Below are 14309 nucleotides of genomic sequence, written 5' to 3'. Positions count from 1 at the left end.
CATTTCCGGTTTCAACCTTTTTAGCTGGAGGAAACTTTTCAAAAACAAGGCAAAACAAAAGCGGTCTATAGTTGGGCTCTCAGTCAAGGCTCTTACCGCTCCTGAAGTCCGATGGGTTTCATTTTGAAGGGAGAAGGGCAGACGGAGGTGGAGGTGGTGGTTCTGATCTCAGGAGAGCATTGGCCTTGGGGGTCCACAATGACATTCAGCACATTGGGTGCCTGCTCGGGCTGGACCATGCTGTGGGCTGTCTTGGCCTCCGGTTGTGCTGGCTGGAACGCAATGGGTGACAGGTGGATCTCTTGGTTTTTCTCTTTATCTTGTCTTAAGGAAAGCTGAAACCTTTCTTTTAACCTATAAATAATCTACAAAGAGATACAGGGCTTCTGTGAGATTCTTGTGTCCTGGACAACAGAGTGTGACCCCCCAACCTCCACCTTAGAAGACACAACAGAACAAACATTAGCGATAAAGTAGGCCCAGGCGCTAATATAATCTCTTGCCAGCACTCAGTGCAGTCATGGGACAGAGGTGGGGCCAGCACAGAGACGGTCTGCCTTTGCCCGGTATTTTCAAACAGGCTGCACATACATCTTGAATGTCAGTGTACACGAATACATCCCCCAAGGCTATATTCAAAAGAAAATTTGGCAATAATTCTACAAAGATGCTGGGTGACAGTTTGATCACAGGAGTTTCTTGAAATGGGAGGCATTTGGAAGGGAAGGGCTATGAAACATGGATCTATGATCTTTAGGGAGACAGAGAACTGTGTCCATTTATAGCAGAGATGCAAGGCTTATTAAAATGTTAATAGGAATGGTTATCCTATAAGCAAATCATTCTTATCTTGGTAAACATGTCATTAGTCATACGTCAACTCGAGAATCTGTTAAATACTTGAAAAAACAACATGTAAGGCATCTATCAGGGAGTAATTTGGACAGCTAGAATTTTCTGATTTTTTTTTCCTTTTAAAAATGTATAGAAAGTTAAAGAACCTTTCTGTGTTTTAGGTGTGTGGGTGTTTTGCCTGAATGTGTGTCTGTGTACCATGTGAATGGCTGGTGCCTGAGGAAGCTAGGAAAGTGTACCGGATCCCTTGGAACTGGAGTTAGAGACGGCTGTGAATCACCATGTGGGTGTTGAGACTTGGACACAGGTCTTCTGGGAGAGTGTGCAGTACTTTTAACCACCGAGACATCTCTCTCACACAAGGCAATCACGTTTAAGCTTTTAAAAGGATCACACAGACTGGTGGGGCACCAATTAACTTACAGAACACCGCCTGTCTGGAGAGTATCTTCATACTGGTTGATCCCTTCATCTTTACCTGTTCTGCCTTTGTGTTCCTGAGCATTCTCCCTTTGACTTTGTTCCATTCAATTTCCAACCTTGGTTTCTAAACCTCCCCTTTTCTTCCAGAATCATGAGTGTATCTTTTTTATTTCCTTATTGCTACCCAGGTTCACTTGATGCTGGCTGCTCTGCTCCAATTCCTACAAAAGCCAGATGTCCTAGCTTTTTTCTTTCCCAAGTGTGTTCAGGGTGTGACTTTATGAGCTAATTCATGTGGAGGGAAAAGTGACAAGTCATTATCTGCAATTATGTAGGTGAACAGCACCCAAGGTGTCTGTATCCAGGACTCCTTATGACACTGACCCTCTGGTGTAATTTCTAGGACCCATCGGCTGAACAGACAGGAGTCAGGAAGAAGATTTCCTGGCCCTTTCTAGTAAGATTCCCTCTAGCGAGTCTTCAAATGTATTCTATCTTCCTTGTCTTTTCAAAGCTCCTTTAAAGTCTACTCACTTATATACTTTAATAAGTCTTCTGGGTAATTTAAGCTCTCTCTCTCTCTATGCGTATATGTGTACATATATAGGAATTCATCTAAATTTATGAAATAAATGCCTTTGAAAATTTATTTTAGAACATTAAAAATATTTCCCAGCTAGTCTCAGAGTAATATTGAGGAAGTGTCTGTTTAATGGAACATTTTTACAAAAATAGATCAGAAGTAAATTAAAACACACCAATCTACAATGAACTATCAGAGTGAGATTAATCTTCTTGAATATGATAATATTTTGTGATATATATATCACTATACATATATATTTCATATATATATATATATATGAAATTTAAAAAATAAAAAGAGACATAAAATGTCTTCCCAACTGAATCAACTGAATACTTATTGGCAATCTTCTTTAGACTTGCCAGAGTAGAAAGCATCATTAGTGGTGCATATGACAAATTTAGAGGCTTCTTGTAATGCTGAGCAAAAGAAATAGACAAAATTGTCAGGAGAGATAGTTCGGTGGTTCAGAGCACTTGCTGCTCTTGCAGAAGGCCTGGGTTTGATTCCCAGCACCAATATGGCAACTAACAATTGTCTACAACTCCAGCTCCTTAGAATCTATCACCATCTTCTGGCCTGAGCAGGGTACTGCAAGCATGTAGTTCACATAAACTCAGTGCAAGCACACACACACACACACACATGCATGCACTTAGGTATATACCTAAAATAATAAATAAGTCTTTAAATAAAGAATTAGACAAAAATGAAAATAAGATAAAGGTTTCAAAACCATGAGTTTTAAAGGTATGCTTTTATAGATTAAAAGATGTCTCCATAAGAAAAAAAAGCTATGTGTATATCAGGAATAATGAGAAACACACATCACATATTGAGCTGCTGGGAAATTAGAGCAAGTCACTTTTTTTTTTAAAAATGCTCATTTTCTCATAACCTGGAAACCATAATCTTCAGCAAGGGAAAATGAAATCTTAGATTTTTTTTTTTCAAAACAATGATATGTGCTTATGACTTCAGCACTTGGAAGTCTGAGGTAGTAGCATTCAAGGCCAACTTTGGGTTACACATCAAGAACCTGTCTCAAATTCAAACAAACAAGCAAGCGCATTCGCTTCAGTGGGTTTAGAATATTGCCACAGCAAATATTACTGCACAAGGGGAAGATGGATGTTAACTATTAGAGGTGAGCTTCCCCCCTCTACAGTGTTTGCTTTCAGATATACTGTGCTTTCTTGGAGCTACAGGAAAGACCATGCTGAAGGGGAGTGCCTAATGTCTAACTTTCTGCTTATTTGCAGTTTCTGTCTCCTCTGCCACCGTGCTGCAGTATGGACACAGCAGGGCAACACCAGCTAGATGCCACATACATGGGAAACTTACCGTGATAAGCTGAACCCAGAACTACTAAAATGTGAGTCAATATAGTTCAAAGCGGGACAGCATTCTTACGTTGCAAACAAGGCACTTTTCTGAATGAAGAAACCAACACATTTATGCCTTCAGGATCCATTTACTAGAAGGAGTGATGCATGTATTTTGTAGTTTAAGTTCTTCACATATGAATGCAACAGGCATGCTGGGATATTTGGTTTACTTGTTCATATTTTCATTTTGGAGACATACTGTACCATGAAATCAAGAGCCAGCATACAGTCGCCCTCCGCTGTTCTTGGCAGGCCTCTTTATGATTACATTAGTGTAGACAAGATCTGGTCTAAAGTCCTTCTCTGCCATATACAGTTTGGTGAGGAAACGCTGCCACATATTTTATAATCAGTAATCTATTTCACCTCTGGCTTTTAACCCGTCTCAGTGTAGTTTGCATATGAAATGCTTTCCACACAACACTAATCAGGAAAAAAAAATCAGAATCTGAAAAATGCTTAATGTAAATATGGCAGTTAAAAATACTCAAAATACTGGACTGGTTGATAGAAAGTATGGAAAAAAGATGAGGTTGCTACCTGGCAATAAGGTAATTTTGTGAATTTTAGTTATAAAGCAGTCTTGGCTATAAGGCAGGTTTTCAACTACCGAGTAGAAATTTTGTCCTGCAGAGGATATTTGCAATGTCTAGAGAAACTCTGGGGTAGAGAATGGGCCAGTACCAGGAGTATGAAGCAGTCATAGGCTAGGACGCCGATAAACACTCATCAATACACAGGAAAGGTCACCCTCCCAACCCCCAACAGAAGGGTCAGTCGATGAGACTGTTAAGCAGCCTCATCAGGGAGCTAAGCCTCATCTGGTATAACCTCTTGTTTCACAGTGAGGCTTGAAGCAGTTAGATCACCTAGAGAACATGGCTATAAAGTCTAGAATCCAGGTCTCCTAAATTCCAGGCACGTAATCATGGTTTCTTTCAAATCCATACTTCCTCCTTCCTGACCTCATTTCCAAAGCTTCTGGAAATGTGTGTCAGAGACTTCTCTGCACAGATTGAATCTTCAGATACAATATTTGCATATTTTTTCCTGTGAGAATTTACTTTGCTTAAAAAGCTCATTCTTAAAGCCTAGCAGAGCAATGACAAGCTAAGATGTTCCCTTTATTTTTTCAGAGCTTGTGTTGGAGCTTTGGGATGCATTAAAATAATCTGATCATTTGCGGGAGGAAAGAGAAAGGAGTATTGAATAAGAGGAGCTATAAAAGCTGAATTATAATATGGGGAGTATGAAATGGCAGCAGCGAGACCCAAGGAACGCAGAAACGAGAGGAAGCTAAACAAGGCCCCTCGAAACATTTTGCAGTTATAATTTTTACTTTTAAATTCTCAAAAGTAACAGAAGACATTGTGTTTGGGTTAAGGTGCATTCTAATTTTAAAATGATGGCCCCAATAGACAGTGTTCTATATGGTGTTTTCCAGTAAGTTAAACAAGAGTTTATTCTTTTAATGTCATGAACACTCCTACTATATCCTGGAAATGAGATGCAGATATAGCACATGCCCGTGGTTCTCAGAACTCGGAGGTTTCTAGAAAACAAATGTTTAGAATCACATCCAGCACAAGGTACTAAGTGCAAATGGGTGTGCCCTTAGCACACAAGCATGGAAGCAAAGGCTTATCAGTCTTGTCTGGGCAGAGTGTGTATGATAAACACAGGCATATTCATGTGTTCCTGGACCTATTTGTGGCTAAAAATAGAAGTCCACAGAATGAGTGACAGGACTAAAGGAAATCGTTGTTGACTCTGTTATGGAATCAAGCAGAGCCATGGTAGTGAGCTTAGACCTTCAGCCAGATGGACTTGAGTTTGAATTCCAATCCCTCCTACCTTTCCATCCGTCCCACCCACTGTTTGCTGTGGATCTTATCTCTTTTGAATCCTGCTTTGCTCATCAGCAAAGACAGGAATTTTAAAAATTATTCTGCATCCCGCAGTAAATTTAGGACCAGTAAGTATGCAATATACAGAAGAAATGAATTACTATTATCATTTCACTCCTGCGAGTTAGGGGGTTGTAGACTATTTAAGTCATAAAAAGAATAAATTTGAGCTACAGGTCTGCTTTAGTGATGGTGCCAGTCAATCTTATCAGCTAATCATCCGGGTTTATCTCCCTTACCCCTAGAGAGTATATATAACAGGTTAGAAAACGTAGGTGTTTATGTCTGCTTTTTGACATGAGCCTATTGTATGGTGTTCAGAGCCTAATGGTCCAGTACAGCATTTCCTGCCTCACTTACTAGACCATGACTTTTGCTTCATACCTGGATGGGTCTGCCGTGGCAGCACTTTTACGTGCCGGCAGCTGTTTGTTTGCAGTTTTCTAAAATTGCTTTCCAGAAGCGATCTGGCCTCTAGACATCTCTATGTACATTTCATGAATACTTTTACACTTTTTAATAAGCCTGTAAGTACACTGGAAGTTCTAATTTAGATGATAAATGGTGTTCTTTTTATTTTGTACTCAAGTTTAAGAACTAATTCTTCTCAGTAATAAATTTCCTCCATTAAAAACAGACTGAATGGAGTCAAAGTTGCCCACACATTTTTTTTCTTAGAAAATTCTATTTGTCTATTTGCCACCCTCCTCCACCCACTATATATTCACATTTGAGAGGTGCTAAATAAGTCACACATTTGAAAATGTCACCCTTGTCTAATTTTGTGTCTGGCAACATATATTCCTTTTTTTTGTATTGTAAGGAAAGTAAACAATATGCCACACTGAAAAAAAAAAAAAAAGCTTGCCAAATTTTGTGCTACTGTTGTACCTAATACATAATCTTTCATTACAAGAATTTATCTGTACGTCAGAATGAAATCATCAGATTTTCACTTCAGTGCTACATGAGAATGCTGGACACAATAAAGTCTATCTGAGGCTTCATAAATATAATTAATGCCACGAGGAACATTCCAAATTATAGCTTTTTCCTTGCTACGGAGCCAACAAAGGTGTAGGGAACAGTGCAGTTGTGCATCTGAGAATCAGAAAGTGGGCCTCAATACACTTCAGCACAATATGTATACTGTATATCTAACAGTAAGAGAACCTGGCAAAAAATTAATTAATTTAAGATAATTATCAGAAGTGACTGGACTCAGGAAGACGACTTGATCTTAGAGAATCATATTTAACACGTCTCTAAGCATGAGCTATGGCAAATTGTAGCAGATAAATTTAATTTCGCCTTTAATCCTATTAGAAAGTATTATTTTTCCACGAATATCAATCTCTTCTGAAGCATTGTCAGTTCCTTTGTTCCTTTGTAAGTGACCCCTTCATAGTAAAAGTTAAGAAAGTGTTTGAAATCAATCAATCTGTTTCTGTCATTTATTCAGTAATGACCTGCACTCCGGACAAACGTTTTTTCTCCATCTTTATTCCCCAGCCCTCAGCATGCTTCCTCCTTAGATAGAGAGAACACCACTACCTGGTAAGCAAGCCAGATGACACAGGGGGCATTCTTGGTACCATCCTGATCACCAGGACCCCACAAGTTCTGCTTCTTCTACCGCCACACAGCACTCCATCTTTCACCCTTGTTCTTCTTCACTTCTCCCCGATACCAGTTCGCCATCATCATCTCTGTCATGAAAGGACCTGCCTGTTCCCATGCTTCACACTCCCCTGAGTCACAGCCGCTTTCTTAAGCAATGACTTATCTCTTAAATATCCTCACACAATCTGCATGAACACTGTTTCTGTTTTTCTCCAGAACGTGACAGTCTAAACGCAACACCATTTGACTCCTGTCTCTCTGTCTGACACGGGTACCCCATGCATGTTTGTAGCTCCCAAATGTCTGGCTGTCCTACCTCGTCGCTCACTACCATGCTTTCTTCTCTGTGGCCTTCATTACAATTTAATGCTCCCCAAAGAATTGATATGACTTTTTATGTTTCTGAGAAAACTGAGTAGAAGGTACCGAGGTCCTATATAAGTCTGTTTCATAGACCTCTTGCTTGGTGTAAGTAATTTGTTATAAAGGAAGAACTGGCATTGATACATTGTTGCTCTTGACTCTTGCCACACGGTAGCCGCTCTCAGCACTGTGCATTTTCTACACGTGGTGAATTTATAACACCACACAGCCATCAGAATGCAGAAGAAGTTCATTGCCCCAAATCTATATTCCCCACACAATAACCCCTCCACCACCCACCATGATTTGACAGCCATGGATCCTTCCCAAATCTTTATAGTTTTTTTTTTTTTTCCTTTCTCAGGATATCCTATAGATGAGGTCAGAGAGTATGTCCACTATTTGATGTTTTACAATGGTTAACCTTCGTCCATATTTCCTTCCATAATTAAAGCTTTCCAGAGAACAGCTGTGATGGAAGCGTGCTCTCCTCCCCTGCACTGCGAGAACATGTTGCCTGTGATTATGGATTAATCCACAACAAGCCCAGCAACATCAACCGTACTTTTGAAACATCCCTTTCTTGACTTGTTCTGGTAACGTTGGAACAGGCTTATTTAGGCTTGTGCCATTTACATTGGTGTTTGGCTAATATTGGAAAAGGGGGAGTTGATGTTGGACCTAAGAAGTTGAGGGAGTGACCACTCTAGGTCCTTTTGTCTGACACCAGTGCCTGGTTGCACCCAGTTTATGGGATATCTAGACATCACATTCAGTTACAGTCAGTGAATAAGAAACAGTTTACCTGTCAATAGCAAACCTTGCTCTTTTCCTGCCTATGAACTGGCTTCCCCCCTCCCTCTCCACTTTGTCTTCTGAATCTTTTTCATTAATCTTCTGACCAACCTTGTTTTTTTTTCTACTTTCTGTTCTTCTTTCCTTACTCTTCTACAATTCCTCTTTTTCTCACTGTACTGATGTGGACTGAACATGGGGCTGACAAGCTCTAAGCAAGAGTTCTACTGAGCTGCACCCCCAGCTCCTTCAAGCCCTTTAATCTGTGAAACAGAATAATTCCTAATTATGACTAACAAGACAGAGGGCAGAACCTGAGCTTTCCTAGGCTGAGGGAAGAAAAATAACATATCTTGAAGAGAAGTCAGCCACGAGGAGGAACCACACCCTTTAAACAGGAAGTCAGAGACCTCCTCTACAGTTTCCATCAAACTTTTCATCTTTTCATTAAAATTATTTTCCTTAATTCCTGCCACTTAGATATAACATCTCTTTTAAACTTGTTTCTTAAATTATTGTTTTGATTATTGGGTCACAGTTTTTAGAGGTTCAGTTTCTGATCCAAAGGAGTTATCTTTAATCCATTACAATGGAAAATTTAGGGTGCTCTGGTAATTTCCTTAATTTTGAGATCTTGGGGATGTGCCTGTCTTCACTCTCTTTGTGACCTTATTTGTATGCCTCAAGTTCAGATCCAGTGGTCCTTTCTGACTTTCTAGACTGAGTCTCAATCTTTTTGGTATCATTTCCAGAAGCAAGAGCACAAATAAAGAAAATGCAATAAAACACTGTTGATTATAATCAAATATTGTTGATTATAGATGGAGTCATTAGCATTTTGTCTTTTGGAGAGGAGATGTAAAGCAAAACAGGAAATGTTTCTAAAGATATACAAAATAAAAAGAAAATAGCATAAAAAGATATTAAACCCATTTGTAAACTTCAAACATTATCCTACATTGCAATTTTTTTTAAAAACAACAATAATAATATTTAAAAATCCTTGTTTTACTTGAGAGTTAACTATTAACTCATTCAGTGTCAAAGCCTGGCTTAATTTAGTGGGTTGGGTTTATTTTGGATTCTACTTTTTAAAATCAGGACTATGATTTGTAGGTTATATATATCACGACCTGCAGAACAATTGCAGTATTTACTTTTATTCTTGCATATTATTCATTCAGCTGGAAATGAGGTTGCAGTGAGTGGGTTACCTTCAAGGCTATAATTGCTTCCATTAATGCCTGATACTTCTTAACATACCTTCAAGACCATTTAAAACAAGGAAATAAACCCTTCCTTTGGGAGAAAGCTAGCCTCAAAGACATACTTCTTCAATTTTTTTCCCCCTCCATGTCCCATAAAGATGACAAAAGAGAAGAAATAAAGTCAGCTCAAAGTGTACGCCCGAGACTTAAGTGACGTTAAGGGCTACAGTGAGCTCGGAAAATCACCTTCTAAATCTTCACAGAGGGGTTGATCTAGAGCCTAAACACTTGGGTGCAGCTCCAGCCTCTCCGTAGAGGTCAGCATCCATACTTCCGCACTCCCTTTCAGCACTGTCTTTCAGCAATCAATCTTCAGCTGCCACAAAACGGTCCCAGCCTAACACGATTAGAGCCTGGCTTCTGCTTCCAGTCTTTTCAACATTCATTCAAGTGGCAAACTACCTCACATTACTAAGCAGTGGGCTCCACAAAGGACAAGACACACAAAGAAACAAACTTACCATCAAACATGTTACTATAATAACAAAGATGCTGAGAAAAATGACGACTGCGTAAAATCCTTCTTTGCTCCAGATTCTGTCCGCTTCATGCTGCCCTTGTAAAATATTTTTCTTTCAAAAGCAAAAGAGAAAACCCGGTGTTAAAGGAGAGCTTGAGGAAACTGGCGTTCTTATCAGAATATGTCAACATATTCTTAGCTTGATTCCATTCAGTGTAGTAAAACACACCTCCAACCCTCGCTGCCACAGCTGCTTCTCTAACTGCCCAGGCACAGCCGGACAGACAGCCATCCTCTATGTCAGGAGATCCTGTAAGGGAGGGGGTGGGCATGCAGGGCAGGCTCCTGGGTTCTTGCTTTTCTCCACGTCCTGCACTGCCTCTCTTGAAATCACCTGGTTCACAGGTAAGAGAGCTCTGTGTGTTTCTACGCCGGGAAATTGTTTCCAAAGCTCTCCGTGCAGCCAGTCCCCTCCCACGTCCACACTGTGTTCACAGCTCTGCTCCTTACTTTTAAACAAAAGCGAAACAGGTGTAAATAAAAAGCTCATGACGGTTTAACAAACAAGCCGCGAGGTTGGGAGGATAGTTGTTTTGTTTTCTTCTTTTATCATATCCTTTTCCTCCTTAAATGGAACTTCCTTTGTCAAAATCTAACGCAGTATCCTGTGTAGAGATTGCTAGGATAATATATCTTATTTAAAGTAACAGGGAACACCCACAAGGTGAGAATTACTTAGTAATAAATGGTAAAAATAAATAGGATTATTTTAATTTTTATTGCTCTCACTTCTAGCTTTGTGAGTGGAGATACAGAAGAATTATAAAGAAGATGTGAATTTCTTTTGGATCTTCAAAACAGAACAGCACATTGATGGCTACTTCAGAACTTTTGTTTTCTGTTCGAGACAGATTCGCTCCTTCTGTAGCCCAGGCTGGCCTTGAACTTAAGGCAACTTTCTTGCCTCAGCCCCCTATGTGCTGGTATCATAAGTATGGATCACCATACTTAGATATGAAAACGTTTTATAAGTTAAGTGACATTGTAGACTTATAGGTAAATAAACCTTAACTTCAAAAAATAAAAGAAAACCTAGGTGGTATCTGAGTAGGAAAAACATAAAGTCTGTATGAAGCAAAATGTTTCCACTCACTCTTAAGATCAGTTTACAGGTCCGAGGGAGAGCATATGTCTATCCTTAACTTTTGGTGCCAAAGACTAAAACAGCCTCAAATTAAACCTATATTTTAGGTCTCTAAACTTTGAGTTAATTTCTAGCTATTTTTTTAAAGTTAAAAAGTATACTTAGTATTTGCAAATTAGATAAAAATATTAACCTTAAAATTACTTTATGGAAATTTTAATCTCTGCTCTCAATCGAATCTTAGTAGAGAGATGAATGACGAGACTTTGAGTTCAATTATGACAATACAAATCATTTGGGGAGAGACTTATTTATGCCCTACTACCTTTGGCTACCTCTGGATAGATGCATAGATACAGGAAATGATTTATGTAGATACTTTGATTGATAGAGAATCTGTTACTACTCGCTTGGCCAGGTGATTAGTAACTTAGGACCCTGCTAGAATGACTGGGTTCCTGTGACAATTTCCTTTCGCTTCTTTAAAAACAGGCAGGGAATTTTTTTTCCCACTTCAGTTTCTCTGTAAACACAGCTAGAAGCTAATAGAAAAGAAAACTATTGTAAGAATCGAGAATGGAATTGAAGTTTTTTTTTCAGGCAAGTAAATGGCATCTATTGTTCGCTATAAAAGCAAACTAGTTAAGCCTTCATGCAGGCAGCATATATTTGTCAAATTTAAGTATAAGGATTTGTGCTTAAACTCATGTAAAATTTGAAGAAGGGTGATTAGGAGGTGGAGAGAGATGTTGTATTGATCCATTTTCCTTCTTTAGTGTATGGTTCTCAGAGCATAAACATGTTCCTTTCTGTGGAAGACAGACCTGGCTTTTTTTTTTTTTTAAGTGAAGCAATGATGATGGAAGAATTATCCTGCACCCTCCCATACTGCACCCACAGCTAAAAAGGCTCTTGTTTTGAACTAGAACTTAGTCACTGCACGTTCTTGGTAAATAGATTTCCTTCTGAGTCATGCTGCTCCTGCTGAGTGCTGCTATATCTGTTCAGAGATCTAAACAGCCTGATAAGGGCAGGGTAATAAAGGAAAAGTTTGTAGTCATGAGACCACACATCAAAAGATTGTAATACACAGTAATCTCCAATCTAACCTTTACATAGGGTGAACCCAGTGGTTTTCAGATTTTGTCAGGGGCTGCGGGTTCAATAAGTCATAGACTCCTAGGCCAGGTCAAGTTAATGCCAGTGTAACATCTTTATGGGTTATTTCATAGCTGTGCTGCTCTGCCTTCAACTTAGGTGCAGTGAAAAAAGATGGTGTGTTTTTGTTATTAAAGAGTGGAGATATTGACTAATATCCACTTATAAGGAGAATTTTTATCACTTCCCCCTGATGAGATTTCCCTACCAGGCCACAGGGAAGAAAGAAAAGAAAGAAAGAAAGAGACTGAGATGTTTCCTTTCTCTATGACGTCAGCTTCTCTAGCTGTTTCATAACTTGATGTCATGCAGTTGGTTTCTTCACTTCACCATCTCCCACAACAGCCTTTCACTCTCTCATTCTTTCCTTCTTTTCTGCTTTCTTTCCGCTCCCTAATATCAGGGAAGATGAAACAGATACAGGGACTTCAGGAGGTATATCATGTTGGGAGAGGTGAAGTCCGAAGAAAGAAATGGAAATGTTATGTAAAAGGAATGGTTCATTTGATTACCGCAGATTGATGAGACTCATCTCACCATAGCATGGCTCTGTTGAGGAAGGGCCAGATTTTATTCCTATTACACACAATGCAAGCTCTTGATCCGGGTGATCTAATGTATGTTAACACCGATGTCATATGCCCTCAGCATTGCATGCTAGGCCTGGAACTCTTCACACTTGCTCTCCGGTTAATGTACTGAGTTTGAAGGAACAAACCCAACCCAGAAGTTTATGGTTCATATTTTATATTATATGAGTTTTTTTTAGTCACTTTTTCTCAGACATCAATCAGTTCATCAGTCTGTTATTTAAAGAAGGTAACTTCCTCCTTTGCAATACAGAAGTTATGAAACTGGAGTCATTTGCAAATGAACAACAATGGGAACCTAAATGATTTGTTCAATATTAATGTGGAATTTAATGTTTCAATGATTATCTATCAATTTTTGGGAAAAATGTAAATAAAAACTAAAATAGTGAGTTAATTTTATTTCTCTGGAATTTGTCTCATGGGGAAAGAGGAAGGGCATTTAAAAAATTTACAGGCATCTAACAATAAAACAATATGTGCTTATACTGTTCTAGGCACCACATAAAATATATATAAAAGAAATAATGTGATGGCTCATAACATAGTCCCAGCATTGAGAGGGCTGAAGCTGGAGAATTATCACAAGCCCTATGCCGTCATAAATTTCAGGACAGCTGGTTACAGTGTGAGACCCTGTCTTAAAGACTCTTCACCCCAGAAAGGAAAACAAAACAAAACAAAAAACGATGTCTTTTCTCAGGAAACTCATATCAGAAACAGATGATTAACAAAAGTAATTCTCTATTTGGTATTTTTCTTTGCTTTCTGAAACATTTTCAATAAAACAACAACAACAAAAACCCAAACTAGGAACATAAAGAAAGAGTAGCAAAAACACCCTTTTCCATGAAAATAATTAACATAAATTTGGGAATAGATGCTTTGAAACATCTTTGTGGAACTCTGCAGTGGATGTAAAAGATAGCCCAGAGACAGGCGTTCTTCCTTCCCCCTCCCCCATAGTGGCTACCCGGTCATAGGAAGGTATGTTTTGAGGGATATCAGGTAAGACAGGGTTGAGACATAAGAGGTTATAGAAACCTTAACCACAAGGAAAAGAATAAAGCCATGGGGAAACATACGGGAGAGCCCTGGTAGCTCTTCACAGGTAAGACACACAACTGTCCGTCCCCATTTCTGCAGTGTCCCTTAGCCTGAATGTGACACAAGCACTTCAAACCTGCACACTGCAGACTCTTTCTTTCTTGGCTTACTCCTTCTTAACATTTAGTTTCAGGACGGGCTTTCTAGCGGCACTGAACAAAAGATCCACACAGCCCATCTCACCTTGCTGAAATGTCCCTTACTCTCAACTGAAACACCTGATGAGCCCTTATACTGAGTATTTCACAGGTTAGACAGTTCCTAGATTTATACCTTTCAGCAACTTTATGGGCAAACATCATATTGTGGTCACTAAATACACTTGTTTTTTTTTTTTTTTTTTTTTTTTTAAGTTTAGGGCAGGCTTTGTCATCTACTGTAGACGAATAGCTTCCTCATGGGCAGTCCATGTAACCTCCTCCTCTACCACAGTTACGTGTTGGGAGGCCCGCAAGTACTTGTTAAAACACATTCTTATCATGTGCTTATTTTAATGTTAACCTCACATGAAAACAGATGTTGTGGGCTTCATTATTATTATTAACCATTATTATTGTTTTGGGACAGGGTTTCTCTGTCCTGGCTTCCCTGGAACTTGCTTTGTAGGCGAGGTTATCGTCAAACTCAAGAGATTCACCTGCC

General features: G+C 39.1%; 1 protein-coding gene across 6 annotated transcripts in view; it reads right to left on the bottom strand.

Moving 5' to 3' along the window:
* Ptprr (protein tyrosine phosphatase receptor type R) overlaps window positions 1-14309 on the bottom strand; it is a 263312-nt gene that overhangs the window by 78551 nt on the left and 170452 nt on the right. For 4 of the 6 annotated variants that reach the window (XM_055626072.1, XM_055626076.1, XM_055626077.1 and 1 more), the window contains 2 exons: window positions 9670-9780; window positions 97-365 (listed from right to left, as the gene is read on the bottom strand). In XM_055626072.1, coding sequence (XP_055482047.1) covers window positions 97-365; window positions 9670-9780 — 380 coding nt within the window. Of the gene's footprint in view, window positions 1-96; window positions 366-9669; window positions 9781-9897; window positions 10244-14309 lie in introns of those variants that run through there. The other 2 variants (XM_055626078.1, XM_055626074.1) reach the window with 2 other exon arrangements.

Source organism: Psammomys obesus, unplaced genomic scaffold, assembly GCF_907164565.1.
Source record: "Psammomys obesus unplaced genomic scaffold, mPsaObe1.curated_primary_1811, whole genome shotgun sequence".
NCBI classification, from domain to species: Eukaryota; Metazoa; Chordata; class Mammalia; order Rodentia; family Muridae; genus Psammomys; species Psammomys obesus.
Note: the sequence above shows the minus strand (reverse complement) of the source record. Positions and strands in the feature narration are given on the sequence as shown.